At 44.6% G+C, this 18,306-nt stretch overlaps 1 protein-coding gene across 2 annotated transcripts in view; it reads left to right on the top strand.

Moving 5' to 3' along the window:
• The window catches only part of DAGLA (diacylglycerol lipase alpha), a 70,972-nt gene extending 55,630 nt beyond the window's left edge, over positions 1–15,342 (top strand). For both annotated transcript variants that reach the window (XM_056526801.1, XM_056526800.1), the window contains exons 19-20: positions 814–1,004; positions 6,278–15,342. In XM_056526801.1, coding sequence (XP_056382776.1) covers positions 814–1,004; positions 6,278–7,199 — 1,113 coding nt within the window. In that variant the 3' untranslated portion in view covers positions 7,200–15,342. The remainder of the gene's footprint in view (positions 1–813; positions 1,005–6,277) is intronic.
• The last annotated feature ends 2,964 nt before the right edge of the window (positions 15,343–18,306 follow it).

Genomic DNA, 18,306 nt, shown 5'->3' with positions numbered 1-18,306 from the left:
ATAGAAACGTAGATGATAAAAATAGTCGGTAACTCACCAGTGCTTCTCAAGCTTATTTATTGAAGAAAATACTCACATTTCGTTAACAGCGGGGAGGGACACAGTGGGGGGGATGTGGAAGGCAAAAGCAGCCGTTGTTTCGCACGGGTTATGTGCTTCGTCTGGCCTCCAGACGATGCCAGTCGAAGCACGTAACCCGTGCCAAACAACGGCTGCTGTCGCCTTCCACATACCCCCCTCCCCGCTGTTATGTGGAAGGCGACAGCAGCCGTTGTTTCGCACGGGTTACGTGCCTCCAGACAAGGCCAGACGAAGCGCGTAACCCGTGCAAAACGGCTGCTTTTGCCTTCCACATCCCCCCCCCCCCCCACTGTGTCCCTCCCCGCTGTTAACGAAATGTGAGTATTTTCTTCAATAAAGAAGCTTGAGAAGCACTCGTGAGTTGCCGACCATTTTTATCTTCGTATTTGTAACTAAGCTTTAGGGATCGACCGTTTATCGGTATAGCCGATATTATGGGCCGATATTCACGATTTTGGGCGTTATCGGTATCTGCAATTACCTTGCCGATAATGTCCCCACCACCCACCGCACTGATTTAAAGCGCCGGCTTTAAATCAATGATCTGCAGCGGTGTCGCGGGGGAGGGTGTAGGATGATAAATAGCCGTTAACTTATACTGGAAAATCGGTATAAGTTATCAGCCCTAACCTCCACAGATTATCTGTATCGGCCCTAAAAAATCGTTATCGGTCGATCCCTACTAAGCTTCATTAATTTATCTGCCTGATGTATATTATGTCTCCTAAACAGGTATTAGAAAATTATAACAAGGGCAAAACTGCCCTTCTTTCAGCTGCCAAAGTGATGGTGAGTCCAACAGAAGTGGATCTGAACCCAGAACTGATCTTTAATCAGCCTCCACATCTGTCTCCCCCTATTCTGGAGGTGATCCCTGCCATCATGCCTGGCACGTATGCCAACAGGAGGAACAGCAGCACCAGGTAAGTGAGGAACTCGAGGGGGAATTGGTAGTGGGGATTGGCTGTCCATTATTGAGTGCTATGAGTTGGGGTCTTTAGCGAATGGATTTGGGTCTGTCTTTTGGGCTGAGGCACTACTAGTTTCTATTGATCCATTGATTGTTCTTATGTTTTCTTCTATGACTCCATTTTTCACTTATTTTTTCCCTCCCACTCTACCTTTCCCCTCCCCCATTTCCTCACGCATGTTTCTTGTCCTCATTATTCAGGGTCCTGTGTGGTGTAATGTCTCTTTGCTCGCCTGTATAATGGACACTGTTCTGTCAATTTTTCTTGCATTACCATGGCCTGTTTGTGTCGTGATTTGTATTCTCTCATCTGTAAGTCTTTTTCAATCTTTATCATTTATTTACTATTATGATGCTGTTGTTTTTCTATCATCCATCTGTATATTTCATAGTTGTCGGTCAAACCATGTTGTCCGTTTTGGATCCCACCCTACTTAGTTTTCACTAGTCCCACATTTCTGTCAATTGATTGTTCCTCTGGTGTCAATCCTTACTCAAGGTAACAGCTAAATCTAGAATTGCTCTTCCTTTTGAATGGAAACTTATGTTTTTCCCCATATACCTAATTGAAGACTTGGACAAAATTCTGCAGTCATTTGCACCAAAAAAAACTTACATTACTTTCACCACATTTGTTTTAGTTTTAGGCACTTTCCCCATGTTGGGATGGCCTAGGCCAAAGGAGACATGGCTTCAGATGTGCCTCACAGTTTGCCAAAACAATTATCAGAATTCTGGCAGAATATTCTGGTGCAGTTTACGCCAACCAAGAGTTGCTCTAAACTTAGACTAAACAGTCTGGAGTTGTGCCCAATTTAGAAAACAGCCTAAGCCTTTTTATAAAATCTTAAAAAGTATTTGTAGACTGTCTGAGAATTACACAGTTTTAGTAAATCTGTACCCTTATATCTGGTACTGAAATCCTTGGAACAGAAATAATGGTCTATATGCTCTTGATTTTAGATGAGTTTTTTTTTTTTTTTTTTTTTTTTCCTGAATGATTTCTCATTCACGCTTTTCTCTGTGAAAGTTGTACTTTTGAGTTGAAGTCCCTAGTTGTAAACCCATGTGATCTTCAGTACCAACATGGGGAGACTCGGGCCACGCTGGGCATTCAGAAAAGTCCTATTTATCAGAAAACTATTTTTGTGCGGGCCCAATTTTGGCAAGTACCCACTCTCAACATCCACTTACCCATTTTCTCTCTGCCATGAGATTTGCTCACACATTATTTTACTGCTTCTTTATTTCTCTGCAAATTGGCATGTAAAATCTGCCCACTTCTGTGTGTGGACAGCCACTTGGGCTGGGAATACAGGAGAACTTTATTGTTGTTTTTTTCCTCAGCCTTCTAGGCCACAGGCAACAATTAAAATGGTTGCAATTCTAAAGACCCCAATACACATTAGAGACAGGACAGCTGAACCTGTTAATTTAGTGGCACTGGGCAACTATCTCATGTTTATGGTGGCCTCACAACAGATAATTGGGGGGGGGGGGGGGGGGGAGATCAAGCATGTTAAATTTCAGTTTCCAAGCCTTTTATTCTTAGGGGTGGTAACTCCAGAGCTGTCGTGCTGCAGCATGTACTTCTACCTATTGAAAACACTTGCATGTGCATAGGATAATCAGCTCGGCCACCAGCTATTGTAGGCCGCCATGCCCCCTTCCATAGACATAAATGGAGGGGGGCGTGGCGTAAAGTCACAACCCCTGCCGAGGAAACCCAGCATTCTAAACATACTGTTTAGAATGTCGGGTGCTGCACGTAGATCAGTGGCGATACCCCCGTGATCAGACATCTTGTAGCTCTGTTGTTATATTCCTTTGTTATTCTTATTAGACGTATATGACTAAAGAGTCAACTAGGTGTTGCCAGATGGGGGCCTGCCCCTTTACTGTTACACTATCCAATCAGAGCTGACAGTGCAGAGACACGCCCCCAATTGTCAGCTTTTTAGTCATACATTTCTAGAAAGAATATTAGAGAAACCATATCGTGCAGAACTAGAAGTAAATATTTTATGGGGCAAACATGTATTTACCAAACTTGACATCTCACAAGAGACTATGGGTGTTCAAGACATAGAGTCCTCAATGACAGGAGTTTAAATGTTGTTGATCAAACTGTTCAGCCCCAGGAAGGTTTCGCCCCTGTACATGATAATAGTCATGGTAGGCTTTCCAGTCTCTTCCTGCAAGTTCTGAATAATTTAAGGTTAATATTCACATAAAAATGAGTCTTATCGCATGCCCGTACATTCTCAAGAAGAGCAATTTGCTTTGTTCAGCACTTAGTGTCTGTATATTCAAAATTAAGATTTGACTTGGGGCATATTTGAGAATTTATCCTTTTTATAGAGTATATGGAGACCATGAGGAGCTTCTAACATGTCATGTACCTGTCAAAAGATCTCCTTGGTGGTGTCCATCAGCTTGGGCTACTTCATATTTCAAGAACTAAAGTGCTGTGATAGTCTTCAACCATCATCAGGTCCTCTTCACATCTAACCTATTGAAGGTTGGGAGTTGTAGTTTTAAAATAGGGTCACAGTTTGGAGACCACTGGTCTATAGGTAACCAATAGCACTGTCTGACTCTCTCTGTTAAAGGGGTACTCCGCTGGCCAGCGTTCGTAACATTTAATTCTGAACGCTGTGTGTGTGCTGCGGGGGTCAGCCACTCCCCCTCAATGCAAGTATATGGGAGGGGGCGTGGCAGCCACCTCGCCCCCTCCCATAGACTTACATTGAGAGAGCGTGATGTCACGAGGGGGGTGGCGTGGCCGACCTCTGCAGGCCGAACAGCGTTCGGAACTAAATGTTCCAAACGCTTGCCAGTGGAGTACCCCTTTAAATGTGTATGTGTGTTTTTCATGGGTTTCAGTAATAAAATAGTTTTGAAAATGACTGTGAATCCAAGCTGATGGACCACCGTCTAGAGTTATTGAAGGTCAATTTACCAGGTCATATTTTATCATTTTCCCTTCTCTTTTACCCTCAGCCTATTTTGTTAGTCTTTGTTCACTCATTTACGTAAATCTTTCTATGTTCTAAAAACCACTGGTTTTGACTAATGTGAACCTTTCTCATTGGTTTGAACTTTATACGTAATTTACGCATTTACAATAGTTTTAGGGACAATGCAAGGGTACATGCAAAATAACGGGATTAGTCATAATTTTAGTAAAATTCATACACCTTTACCTAGTTTTGCCCCAACATAGGCCATGGACTGTTTGGTATTACAACTATGCACCCTTCTTGTTGTTGAGGTGAGCTGATATACCAGACACAGTCCATGGGCAAAAGTGGCGCTTTAAGTTATAATTAAGAAAAAAACTCTTTCGTATGTAGCTCCGACTTTAGAAGCAAGTGTGTTCTGAAAATAGTTAACTGGTTACAGTGGGATTTCAGATTCCATTGCTTACCCCCCCCCCCCCCAGCTCCTTAGTCAGGCTTATAGAGCAGTGGTGGTCAACCCAAACACATTTTTGGGTCTTTTCCAAGGCCAGGTCTGATTGTAGATTTTTCTTCTCTATATAACTTATTGAAGTTAGACTTTGATTTTGGTATTCCAAATGCCTTCCAGAATCCACGCATACAGAAAAGCTATAACAGTGCTCCAAAAACAGAAAGGCAAGATTGTAGCTCTTCTAGTCTCCATGGTTGTGCAAAGTACTTAGTATACATGAACCTGGGGAAGACCTCACCATTGACTTGTGGGTCAGCATTAAAGGGGTTCTCCGGTGCTTACACATCTTATCCCCTATCCAAAGGATAGAGGATAAGATGCCTGATCGCGGGAGTCCCGCTGCTGGGGACGCCCGTGATCATGCACGCGGCACCCCGTTTGTAATCAGTCTGATTACGGGCGTCACGCCTCCGCCTCTCAATGCAAGCCTACGAGAGGGGGCGTGATAGCTATTGCTACTGATTACAAAACGGGGTGCCGCGTGCATGATCGCGGGCGTCCCCAGCTGCGGGACTCCTGCGATCAGGCATCTTATCCCCCTATCCTTTGGATAGGGGATAAGATGTGTAAGCACCGGAGTACCCCATTAAGGTAATTCAGGTTCCTTTTTAACGTCTGATCACGATCCTGTAAATGGCAATTGCGTTTAAAGAGTTTACCTTCCACTAGTTGCCTGGCCAGTGATTTTCCATCACTACCACACACTGTAAATGTTTGTAGCCTGTTGACGGAGCGAGAGGAGCCATTGTATATGACCCATCTTAATGCAGCCATTGTAGTAACTCAATTAATATATTATGTAAAATTCTGTTTTAAGTAATTCAGGGTGATTCAAAAGGATGGTGCAAATATTACAGCCTTGGTATTCATAACTGAGAGAACATACCACTAATTTATTAACCAGAAAAGACTATCTAAGTTTTTTATCTATTATTTCTATTGGTGACGCAGCAGGTTGTAGTCTAGTTCTGTCCAGATGTGTGCCGGGGTATCTTGGGATGTGAACTCCACTGTTTCATTGATGCATTGTCTCGGGTCATTCAGAACCTGTGGCTGAGGGGGACAGTCCATGATGTAGTCACAGTGTGTTAGTTCTAGTGATCGAGGAGGCCAAAGCACTATTAGTTAATTATTGTTTCTGGTAGACCTATAAAATGTTCTGGTAGGGTTTCATTTGAGTATTGGCGAACATCCAAATAGAACTGTAGAGGTGCTCCATCTTGCTGCCTACATTTGTCAGATCTTCTATCTGTGGCATAGTGGCCAGTAACATTATCCTCATCAAAAAGGAGACCGTAGGGTTTGGGCCTGCTCAGTCCCTCGTGTCCAATAAGGGCACATGTTTTTGTTTTTAAACCCCCGAATGCTAATGATGTGGAGATGGCTTCACCCAAAATGAAATGCATTTTTTATGTGGAACACATTTACCAAATGTATTCTAAAATTGTTGCTATACTGTCACAACACCCATACACCCCGGCCTTTCCCCATTCTTGCAAATTATAACACTGAAATTTGTCTCTTGCTGTGCTAGATTATAAATGAAAGGCAGTTTTGCTTTCGTTTTCAGTAACTGGCCATTTACCACTGGTGTTGCTTTAACTACAGTCCTCTGCTTTTGCACCATACTTTTTGGATCATGCGGAGTTGCAACAAGATTTTTTATTTTTTTTTGCATTTATTGTTTTTCCTTTTATATTACATGCAATTTTTCTTTTCAATCTTGTGTAATAATAATTTTCTTGTCTGTAGGAGTAAACAGTCTGAGATCAGCCTTGAAGGATTTTATGACTCCCGTCTCCTGTCCCCGATTCTGAAGGATCCTGTGGAGCTTCTGTTGATGAGCACCAAGGATTGCCTGGCAGTATCTCTGCAAGACCGCAGAGCGCCACTAGCTACGATGGAGAGCCTGTCTGACAACGAGTCAGTGTACAGCTTCGATTCCAGGCGTTCTTCTGGATTCCGTAGTATTCGTGGCTCGCCCAGTTTGCGAGCCGTTTTGGAGCGTGATGAGTCACACTGCTTCTTCATTGATCCCACCATTCCAGAGGAGAATCCATCCCTGAGCTCCCGCACTGAATTGCTCGGAGCAGATGCCCTCTCGAAGCACTCTCAAGAGAGCCAGCATACTGAGATTATCCATAACAGCGGTCGCTCCTCGCCTGGAGATTTGCCACCCTGGGATGAAGAAGCAGCTGCAGGTGCAGAGACCACCAGGGTGCAGACCCCAGCCCCAGAGGAGCTGGCTTTACAGAATGGACGCCTCACAGAAGTTCCAAGTCCTCAAGTACTAGAATTTGCAGAATTTATAGACAGTCTGTTCAATCTAGACAGTAAAAGTGGATCTTTGCAGGACCTTTATCATATGATGGTAACAGAAGGAACAGACCGTGAAATGCCCAAGTCTGTAAGTGATCAGGAGATACTGCTTAGAGCACAGTTCGAACCAAATCTGGTACCGAAGCCTCCTCGTCTCTTTGCTGGCTCAGCAGATCCATCATCTGGCATATCTGTTTCGGCCTCTTTCCCTCTTAGCTCTTCAGGTGAGCTCATGGACCTTACACCAACAGGTATGAGCAGCCAGGAGTGCCTGACCCCTGATCCCACCCGGACTGCTACACCAACAGGACCCACACATGGCAAACAGGAAGAACTGCTCATCTCTGCTCTCTAGCAAAACGCACATACGAAGAGATTAGTTGAAAATGCAGCTTTAGGAGTAGAATAATGCCTGCTTACAATAGGAAAAGAGAAGCCAGAGCTTAATTACCTGTGGTAATTGAGTTGGAGGGAGAGCTGCCCTCCCAACAATCTATTTTTATGCCTGTGGCACCACTGTGTTACAGACTGCAGCAGCTGAAGGGGGTTCTCAAACCTTTTTGTGACGATCACAAACCAAGGAAAGTGATACATTGCACTAAGAAGATGCCACCACATTGGCAGTCTTGCATGGCTTGTCTCTTACCAGCTAAGATTACTTGCCGACCTGCTTCACAAGTCTGTTCAGATGTTGCAGTTGATGACATATGAACTGTGTAGGCTTTTACGGATGTCTACCATTGGGTATTTATTACATTAGTTTGTACTATTACAATTTGTGCAAAGGAGGTGTAGGTACAGTATCAACTGTAACTCAAAAATGGGCCAACAAGGACAGGACACCCTTCTGCCTTCATTATTTACATAATTTATGTGCCATGTGATGGTTAAAAAGATGAATGCGAGACAATATGTGGCCTAAGTGGGCATCATTTATTCATCTTCAGTCTGCAAGCTGGACCCATCCCCAATATATTACAAGTTGGGGGGGAAATGAGTGGGGAGGGAATATTAGATCTGTTAAGTGTAACATTGCAGGAACATAACTAGTTAAAGTTGCCATCCCAAGCTGAGACAGTGCCTCAGGGCAGACATAGAAATGTACCCCCTTTTTCTAAATCCTTTATGTACTACTATTAAGCCCCCTTAGATACATCTAACAATAAGAATACCTGGTGATTGATTTCTTTTAGATCAGTCGCTTTTGATAAGCTATACAATTGTTCCCTGTATATCAGACCAGACTTCAAAATCAGGTTTTTTACCAATGACTTTTAGTCAAACTGTTACATTGAGAGCCTTCAGATGTTTACAAGAACTTACTGTGGTGGCTTTTTAAAGGGATTGTGTAGCGCCACTCTTCTGCTCCATCTGACATCCGGCATGAAGAGACTCTGCTGCACACAAGCCTTTCTTGTCCCAAGGCAAGTAGCCAACACCTGGCGCATTCACCTATCTTATTATTTAGAATAGTATGCAAAGGAAGAAAATGAAAATGCACTCACCGATCTTGCTTGGAAAAGCTGGGTGCAATTTATTTCTGAAGACACAGATACATCCTCCATGGAGGAAGGGAGAGACAACAGATACCATTGAGGATGTATCCGTGCCTTCAAAAATAAATTGCACCCAGCTTTTCCACGCAAGATCAGAGAGTGCGTTTTCATTTTCTTCCTGTGCATACTTTTGTGTTTTTTTTTTCCAGGTTTATGCACCGCAGCCTTGTGGATTACAAATGCCACCATTTGCCTCCACTGTCTATCGTTTGTTCTATTGCCAAAACTTTTTTCCACTTGATAGTGCCGGTTCTCTCTACTATTTACAGTATTATTTGGAATAGGACGTGTACATTGCCTTCTGGGGGGGGGGTCATAAATTTGCCTTGGAAGCTCTCCTGCCCAATGTGCTGCAGTGTATTTTTCATGCTCGATGTGAGAGTCACTGTGCAACCCTTTAAATTGACCACTTTCACCAGGAATACAACATGAAGTTTCATTACTTTTGAACCTTTTCCATGACCGTATACTATACAAAGTGCTTGAGAAGGGAAGTATGTAATGCCATATGACACATGGGTGTCAGCTATGATTGTATCTCATACACTTAGCCATGCCAGGTCCAATGGCAGCAATTTAAAGGGTTGTTCTGAATCCTTTACCTTTCAGACTGATATAGATTTTTCTTTTTACCTGCTGCTATGGAACAGAAAGTATACACAGGAGTCAGCGTATGTGAGCTAGAAAGAAATCTCAACCCCTGGTAGTTTTGCCATAGACGTAAGTAAACCAAACAAAAGCTTACGGTCTTTCCTCTTTCTTATTAGAATATATTTAGATGGAGTGAATATGCTATGGATTTTCTGTTCTGTAGAATATGACCGTAACAGCAAAGTGGATCAGACAGTAAAAATTCTGCCCAGACTCTGCGAAAATTGATCTATGGTGTGGATTTTAAAGGCGTCTTCAAGACTTGGTGATTTGAAGGCCTATTCTCGGGATAGCAGTAGATATATGAAGAGAAAAAAATCCAACAAAGGTGGCGCTGCCTGGTGCAGTTACCAAGGGTAACACTTGTATAGAAAGATCAGTGGAATTACACGTACCTGGTGATGTTGGGCTAAGAGCTCAACCTCTTTTGTGTGCATATTATATAGATGTAAGCAGGGCAGCTTCCAACCTGGACCCAATCATGGAAGAGTTCTGTGCACGATTCTGGGAGCCGCTGGAATATCCAAACGAGCAAAGACAGGTTTTCTGTCGGGCGCACGCTGTACTGGTAACCGGTAAAAACCACAGACATAGTTAATAAAATAAAAAAGGTTTTATTATGGAAAGCTGATGACCTATTCTCAGGATAGACCATGGAAATCTGACCTGTGGGGTGTAGATACCTAGCAGGCCAGACAGATCAGCTGGTTGCCAAACCTGCGGACCTATAATACACAGTGGACAGAGCCAAGAGCATGCTGCTCCATACATAGTCTAGTGGCTATGCTGTGACACTGCTACTGCGGATCAACTCCCAAAAGACCCGAGCTGTAGTAATCCAGCATGGCCACTACACAATGTCTGTCTGATTTCAGCTCCATTCACTATGTATTACAGGTGCGGCATCTTTTCTGCTAGATATCTACACCCCACTGATCAGATGTTTATGGCCTTTCCTGGTCACAGATGTGTTAGGGATTTTCTCCATTGACTTCAGTGGGTAAGTTAAAATATACAATAAATCAATATTGCACCATAATCTGCATAATTTTGAGTGGATCTCTATTTCTATGCAGAAATACCCTTTATCTGCCCACAAATCTGAAAGAAAATCCACAGCATATCCTCCCCATCTGAATATACCCATTGACCTGGCTAGTCAACTCGGCTGAGCTCTACAGAGGGTAGCCGTGAGAGAGGTCTTCACAGATACTTTTGTTTTTGTTTTTTCTAGATGTTGTGGGATTGTTTGTAGTCATAAGGTTATTGGTGGGTCCATGCCAAAAACTTTTGGATGTGCCAACAGTAATCTATTGTCTCTAGCCAGCATACATACCAACACTACAACAATCTAGAACACCTATACTGGATACCGTCACATTCGCACCCAGTGCATGCCATTTATGGCTGTGACCAAAAAAGGCCAAGTGAAAGGCAGAGGGAACCCTATTAATGCATTGAGAAAAACCTTTTAAAGGTGTGGTATAAGATTAGAAAAATGTAGCTTCTTTCATCCAGACACGATGCCACAGCTGTTCATGGTGGGTGCCATGGCATTGCAGCTCCATTCCATTCAGACCAATAGAGCTGAGCTGGAATACCTGGGATCATCCATGTACCGTTCTCACTGTTTCTGAAAGAAAGTGGTTATGTCCCTATACTTGCTATTTCTTAGAGCAGCAATGGTAACTGACATGTACTTCTACTGCAGTATTTTTCCTTCAGTGATAAATTTGCCAAAAACTTGAAGGCCACAGTTATCCTAGTTTATAAAGTAAAATCATGTGCCAAGTACTATACACTTTATAGGTCCTAAAGGAGTGAGTCTAATGAAAATTGAGTTAGATGTGTGTGTATATACATATATATGGAATGTAGCTGAACAAGCGATAAAATCCTGATACTGTCTTAACCTACTGTATAAGTGTCAGAAAGGATATTAGAGGCATAGCTTCTCTACCATAACGTGAATGAAGAGATGAAAGGTGCCAAGATTTGCTATATTTTTTGTTTTTGGAGGCAGTAGGCCTGGCAAGTAGTTACTCAGAATATGGAGTGCAAGACTGGTTGCCATAGTGGTTGGCACTTTTATGTAATTGAGACTCTTCTAGCAGCAAATGGTTCAAAATCCAAAGTCTTCTTGATATCATCTTTCTATGGGGAGGACATATCATCCCTCCCATTACACTGTTCATAGCATGGTACATTATTCACGTAATACTGGGTCCTTTGAAAGATGCCTTTTATGTGTCGAAATAGTTGGGGCTGAGGCGTCCTAGGAAGGCTAAAATAGCCTACAAGTTGCACTGAAGTCCCAATCCCCTAACTGGTTTTACAGCTTTTATTGTGGTGTTTCAGAACTTTGTCATTTTAATTGTATATTTATTGACCCTCTTGTCCCGTGTTCTTTATATGTTTTTCGTTTATCAGCCCTTGTTGTTGTGGCCCTACTATGGGTTATGTTCTTCATGCCACCCTCTCAAGCTGGCAGGGACATCTGAACACTGGAGATAGTTTGTGTCCTTTTGCACAGTAGCTACACGAGAGCGTTAGATTTCGGTCATTGTTTCCAAATGCACGTTTGTCACTAATGGTGACCCCTGCTGATTTTTAAGTTCTTCTAGAAAATATTACAATTTCCATTATAGTTAAGTTGTGCCTCCTTGGGACTTGAGCATTCAGCCTCAGTTTTGCCAAGCTCATGATATACTGTCTTGACAAACCTAGAGGGATTGTCGGCCCATGTGCTTTACTTGCACCGATTGATGTCATACCTTCTTACTGTGCCGCCTTGTTAACATAGATGTGTATGTGATATTAATAGGGAAGCTGGTGCCCTAGCATTGTCATTGCCAGGGCAGCGGGCACTCAGGGCATCTCTTACAATATGAGGGATTGAACCCTCGGCCTGAGTGCCTTATGGGCTATTGAGTTGGCTGAATTTTTTCTGTGCAAATAAGAATGCCTTAATTTCCAAGGACCTCGAAGCCCAGCTCCCTCTGAGCCCTCACCACTTTTAACATTGTTTTTTATGCTGGTGCCATTTTACAGGGTTCAGAGAGGGCTGACGTCTTGCTAAGAGGCAAGCTATTGTGCATGTTCTAGTCCCCATCCGCTGCTGTGTTTTGTGCCATTGCCCATCATCATTTGTAGTTTATGTAAAAAATAATTTTAAAATACAAAAGTTAATATTGTAAAGAGAACATATAAAAGATATAGCATATCCTATAAATATATAAATATATACATATGTTCTTGTATATTCTATACAGACTGTAAAAAAGGCCGTGTGAGGGGTGTAGAATTCCCCTAGTCTTTAAGGCTGTATATATTTCATGAAACCACAAAAAGGGGGTCTTAATGCAGAGATGAGGGAGACACAACAAAGCGCTATCAAGCTTCCAGGTAGTGAGATTTTGTGGCGAGACAGTGTTTCCTCCCCCCCACAGGACCAAAAAGCGTGGTGTACCATGGTTTTAGGTCCGGTGAGAAAACCGCATATGGGGCAAAAATGAGCCGACTGGAGTCAGCATTTCACTCCGGTCAGTTCACTGAAATGCATTACATTTGGGCCGGATACGGCTGGGATACAGGAGCGCCCGGTTTTCGCTCCCCCCAGCCGCATACGGTCCCGTATTGCTTAGAAGTAATGCGACCCCAGCCTTAGTCATATTCCGTACCAGTATCGTCATTTGTACCCTACTTTACACACTGGGTTTTCTAATCCACAAGCTGATGTTGTTTTCATTGCCAAAGCATGAGGTAGTTCAATTTTTAGAGTTCATTGTAAATACACTCCCCAATGGCTGTGTATAGGGAATAGGTTAAAGTGGTTATCCTGTGAAAATAATAATAATAATAATAATAATAATAATAATAATAATGTATCACCTATCCCTAGGGGTCCCAAGCACCGTTCCACATTGCAGTGGCCATGCATGAGCCTTGGCACCATACAGTGCTAAGCTGTTTCAGGCAGCCCCATAGGCATTGAACAGTTCGGTAGCCCACTTGTATGATCACCCTATACTCCTCCTCATTGTGATCATGCAGGAAAGAGGATCAAAAGGGAGAAAATCCTGGCACTCGCCAATGTAGATGTTCTTCATTATATCATAGTGGGGCTTGGATTACGTTGCGGCCCAAGCATGAGCCTTTCTCGACAGGGATGCAACATTTCCAGCCACAGTATGATATAAAAAAGTACTAACTTTTGAATCGGCAAGTCCTGGGATTTTCCCAATGGTTTTACATTTATTGCCGTCCTCTAATGTAGTTAAAAAATTATTTTTGTAGGATAACTCATTTTAAACTTATTTAATAGAATTGCCACTGTGGTTAGCGTTTTCTACAGGACAACTCTTCATCTGTGTAATAAGTACTGTATTGATATTTCTGCACAATTTACAGCACAGTTATCGGTATGGTCCTTATAGAGAATATATAACATGTCCTCATAGATTATAAATAATGGCACACAATAGCAGTATGGATTAGTAATCGGCACTTTATAATCTCTTTGTAATGTATATCAGATCACTGTCTTAATTTACCCAGTGAGCCTGTCATAGATGTGTTTATACTTGGTATGGATCGACCGATTACCGGTTTAGCCGATATTATCGGCCGATATTCACGATTTTGGACGTTATCGGTATCTGCAATTACCTTGACGATAATGCCCCGCACCGCAACCCCACCGCCCCGGCCAGAGACCGCCGCTGTCCCATTGCCTCCCCCATGCCCGGTTTTATAATTACCTGTTCCCGGGGTCCGCGCTACTTCTGGCTCCTGCGGTGTCCTGCGTTATGCTGTGCGCTGCGCAATGACGAGTGATGTCCTCAACCCGACGTCACAGTCAGTGCGCACAGTGACATCTCAGGACGCCGCCGGAGCCAGAAGTAGTGCAGACCCCGGGAACAGGTAATTAGAAAACCGGGGATGGGGAGACAATGAGGCAGCAGCGGTGGTTGGACTAAGGACCGGCAGGGGGAGAGAAGCGGGTGGCGGCGGTCTCTGGCCAGAGGATGGGGGGGGGTGGACTCAGGAGGACCCCAAGACAGGCAGGGGGAGAGAAGCAGGCGGCGGTCTCTGGCCCCGCAAAAGCAGCTGCAGTTCATTGATTTAAAGCGCCCGCTTTAAATCAATGATCTGCAGCCGCTTCTTTAGGGCCGGGGGGGGGGGGGGATGCGATGGAGAAATAGCCGATAGTTTATACCGATATTCAGGTATAAATCATCGTCCTGAAAGGCCACAGATTATCGGTATCGGCCCTAAAAAATAGATATCGATACCTAATACTTGGCAGCCAATCTCAGGAGACAGAGCTGCAGAAAGCGGGACAGAGCAGTGACCTGAACCAATGAGGAGACAGGAGGTGTGTCTAAGACTACTTCATACTCCCTGTAGGCACTGTAGCTATAATGTAGTCGCTGATAACATCTGTGCTATAATAAAGCTGAACTAAAAAGTCAGCCAAGCAGCAGGCACTAAGGGAGAATAAATATTAGGCAAACATCACCAATAGGTACCGACTTGCTTATGTTTAAAGGGGTACACACTGTTCCGGCGCCGGGAGCTCTTGACGTCATAGTCCCGCCCCCTCCCATAGACGTGCATTGAGGGTGCGGGGCTATGACATCACAAGTTCCCGGCTCCAGCGTTCGGAACAGTTTATTCCAAACGCTGAGCAGCGGAGTACCCCTTTAAACTCCCTACTGGACAGTCATTTTTAAGTTGCTATCTGACTTTTTACACAGTAATATTTATGTCCATCACCTGGATTAGCTCCAAATGGCTTTGTATAGTTTATTGTATGAAAGTTGATCTGAGAAGAAGGTTGGAGGGTGCGATGGGAGTCTTATTTCAATCGTGTTTTACACTGCTCTTTAAAAGGGAATTTGCACAGGATCATTTTTTTTATGTTTTAATGAATAACAAGTCTGTTTATAAAACTAATGCTATGATTCCACACACTAAGGATTATGATGGTTTTGTGATAGTATTGACGCACAGCTCCCTCATCTGTCTACAGTGTTAGTTACCAGACCTCCTGCCTGCATATTAATTAAAGGCCAGTCTGTCGTGGCGATACTTTTATCACTATGCCTGCGTGCGATCCCTGTAATATGGACCATTTGTTTTTATAACCTCCATGGTGAGCCTGCCAAGTTATGGGATGGGGTCTAGCCCCCAGTTCCTGACTCACTATGTTAACACTAAAGAAAAAAAAATTGCATTTTGGAATGGCACTGAAGATTAATAAAAAAAAATAAAAATAAATGAAATCTAATCTTAGGCTTGTGTTTTATTTCTGTTGTGATACAGTAACAAATTGAAGATTTTGAATTTTTTTTACAGGGAACCTGCCATCCCTTTCCTGCTGCTTGAACCGTAAGTCATTGAGGCTTTGCCCCAGCAGCCTTGATCGATAAATCTTCCCCGCTTGGCTATTCATAGATCCATTGATCAAGGCTGCTGAGGGTGGAGAAGCCTCTGAAGACTTCCCGGTAACTCGGATTTCAGAGGATGTGAAAGTGAGAACAGGTTCCCTTTTTAAAGAGACTATCTCAATAGACAATCATCTTGGCTACTTTCAGTTCAGAGCAGCACAAGGGACCTTTGAGAAATAAAAAGAAAAAAATTGATTGAATATTGCTGTAACACAAATCTGTATTTAATATGTCCCCAAATGTATCTAGGGTGGAATACCACTGATCACATGCAGCCCAAAGGAACATGTCATAGTCTCACAATTAAGTCTCACTACATATAAGGGGCACTAGTATTTGCCTCACAGCAAATATCCAATATTTACCTAATGACAGCACCCTTGGAGAGGACCTCCCACCGCAGGCCAGGTAACCTGGGAATATAAAATGGGACACGCTTCTCCACACCTCAGTTCAGGTTTCCTGTCCTCCGGTAGGAGGCCTGGGAGCTGTCTCCATACCTCTCCAAGGAGCTGCAGGTCCTCCGGTAGTGGGACTCCCTGACCGGCACAAGTCTCTACTGGGGAGCAGCCTTAAGCCTGCCTGCAGGGGGGTCCAGTGGGGTCCCAATAGCCCTGCATCACCGTCCTTCCCTCGGTCATTGCGGCTTAAAGGGGGTAGTCCAGTGGTGAAAAACGGATCCCCTATCCTAAGGATAGGGGATAAGTTTGAGATCACGGGGGGTCCGACCACTGGGGCCCCCTGCGATCTCTCTGTACGGGGGCCAGGCTCTCCGGCCAGATAGCGGGTGTCGACCCCCGCACGAAGCGGCGGCCGACACGCCCCCTCAATACATCTCTATGGCAGAGCCGGAGATTGCCGAAGGCAGCGCTTCGGCTCTGCCATAGAGTTGTATGGAGGGAGCCTGTCGGCCGCCGCTTCGTGCGGAGGTTGACACGCCCCCTTCCAGCGGGCTGTCGGGGCTCCGTACAGGAGATCGCAGGGGGCCCCAGAAGTCGGACCCCCGCGATCTCAAACTTATCCCCTATCCTTAGGATAGGGGATAAATAGTTCACCACTGGACTACTCTTTTAAGGAGGTGGGGGCTGGGGTGTAGCGTGGTCGCTGGCGGCTCTCCCGTCTCTGAGGCCGGAACAACGCTTGTGGAGTGACTCCGGCGAATGTGCGTCAGCCCAGTAGCGTAGCGTCCCTTCCGGTTCTGGTCTCCTTTCAAAAGGGGTGTGAGATTTCTCCACTTTGGATTCCCCGTCAGCGTTCTACAGCATCCGGAATCCCGTGGACAGCTGGCAGCCAGCCCACTGCAATATCCACAGCAGCATTATCCAGAACCCAAGCCTGCAGCAGTACAGCAGCCCGCTGCAGCAGTATCCAGTGGCAGCAGTTCCAGCCCGCTGCAGCTGAGCAGACCGTTCCTGGTTGCCCTGCAGTGTTTGCTGAAAGAACTCCTCCAGCATATCTGAGCATTCGACAGAGGGAGGTTGACGCTCCAAGAAGAGTAGTTCCAGCCCGGCTACGGAGGTGTGGGTCTACTTCTGGGTGAGATCATTTCAATTTCTTTCCATATTCAGTCAAGGGAGGCTGTTGTTTTGTTTTGTAGGGTAGCAAGAAGCTTCTAAAACCCGTAATAAAGAATGTGCAGAATGTAGGAAGCAGTTAGATCCTGTATATAAAAAGTCTATATGTGCAGCCTGTATTTAAGTTATCGTGGCCCAGGAGTCCTCTGCAATTGCTAGCAACCTAAGAATAATGATCCGGGAGGAGAGAGATTCATCCCTTTAAAGGACTAGGAATCGTCGGGAATGGGGGTGCTTCAGCCTCCTCTGTGGTCACCCCTGCTATTTCCAGTTCCCCTAGTGTTCAAGAGGAAAATCTTACTCTGTATTCCTCCTCTGATGAAGAGCAGGAAGAATTTTAATCCAAATTGCTCTTTTCTCCAGAGGATACTGATCAGATCCAAAGGATGGGGGAGAAGATTACTGATCGCGGGGGTCCCGCCTCTGGGGACCCCCCGTGATCTTTCACGCAGAACCCCATTACCATTAGCCCCCGGAGCATGTTTGATCTGGGTCTGATGACTGCTGATCACGGGGCTGGAGTATTGTGACGTCACACTCCGCACCCTCAATGCAAGCCTATAGGAGGGGGCGTGGCAGCTGTCACCTGGGGCTGATAGTAACGGGGTTCTGCGTGAAAGATCACGGGGGGTCCCCAGAGGCAGGACCCCCGCGATCAGGCATCTTGTCCCCTATCCTTTGGATAGGGGATAAGATGTCTTAGCACAGGAGTACCCCTTTAACCTCTTAAGGACCCATGACGTACCGGTACGTCATGAGTCCGCTCCCATTCTATAACGCAGTGCCACAGCCGCACGCTATTATCCCTTTAGACGCGGCGTTCAAAGTTGAACGCCGCGTCTAAAGTGAAAGGAAAACCATGCCGGGTAGCTCAGGGAGCTGTTCGGGATCGCCACGACGAAATCGCGGCATCCCGAACAACTTACATGACAGGCGGAGGGCCCCTACCTGCCTCCTCGCTGTCCGATCGCCGAATGACTGCTCAGTGCCTGAGATCCAGGCATGAGCAGTCAAGCAGCAGAATCATCGATCACTGGTTTCTTATGAGAAACCAGTGATCAATGATGATCAGTGTGTGCAGTGTTATAGGTCCCTATGGGAGCTATAACACTGCAAAAAAAAGTGAATAAAGATCATTTAACACCTTCCCTATTAAAAGTTTGAATCACCCCCCTTTTCCCATTTAAAAAAAATAAAGTGTAAATAAAAATGAACATATGTGGTATCGT

This window comes from Hyla sarda, chromosome 6 (assembly GCF_029499605.1).
Source record: "Hyla sarda isolate aHylSar1 chromosome 6, aHylSar1.hap1, whole genome shotgun sequence".
In the NCBI taxonomy this organism is placed as follows: domain Eukaryota; kingdom Metazoa; phylum Chordata; class Amphibia; order Anura; family Hylidae; genus Hyla; species Hyla sarda.
This window is presented reverse-complemented; position numbering and strand designations above follow the sequence as displayed.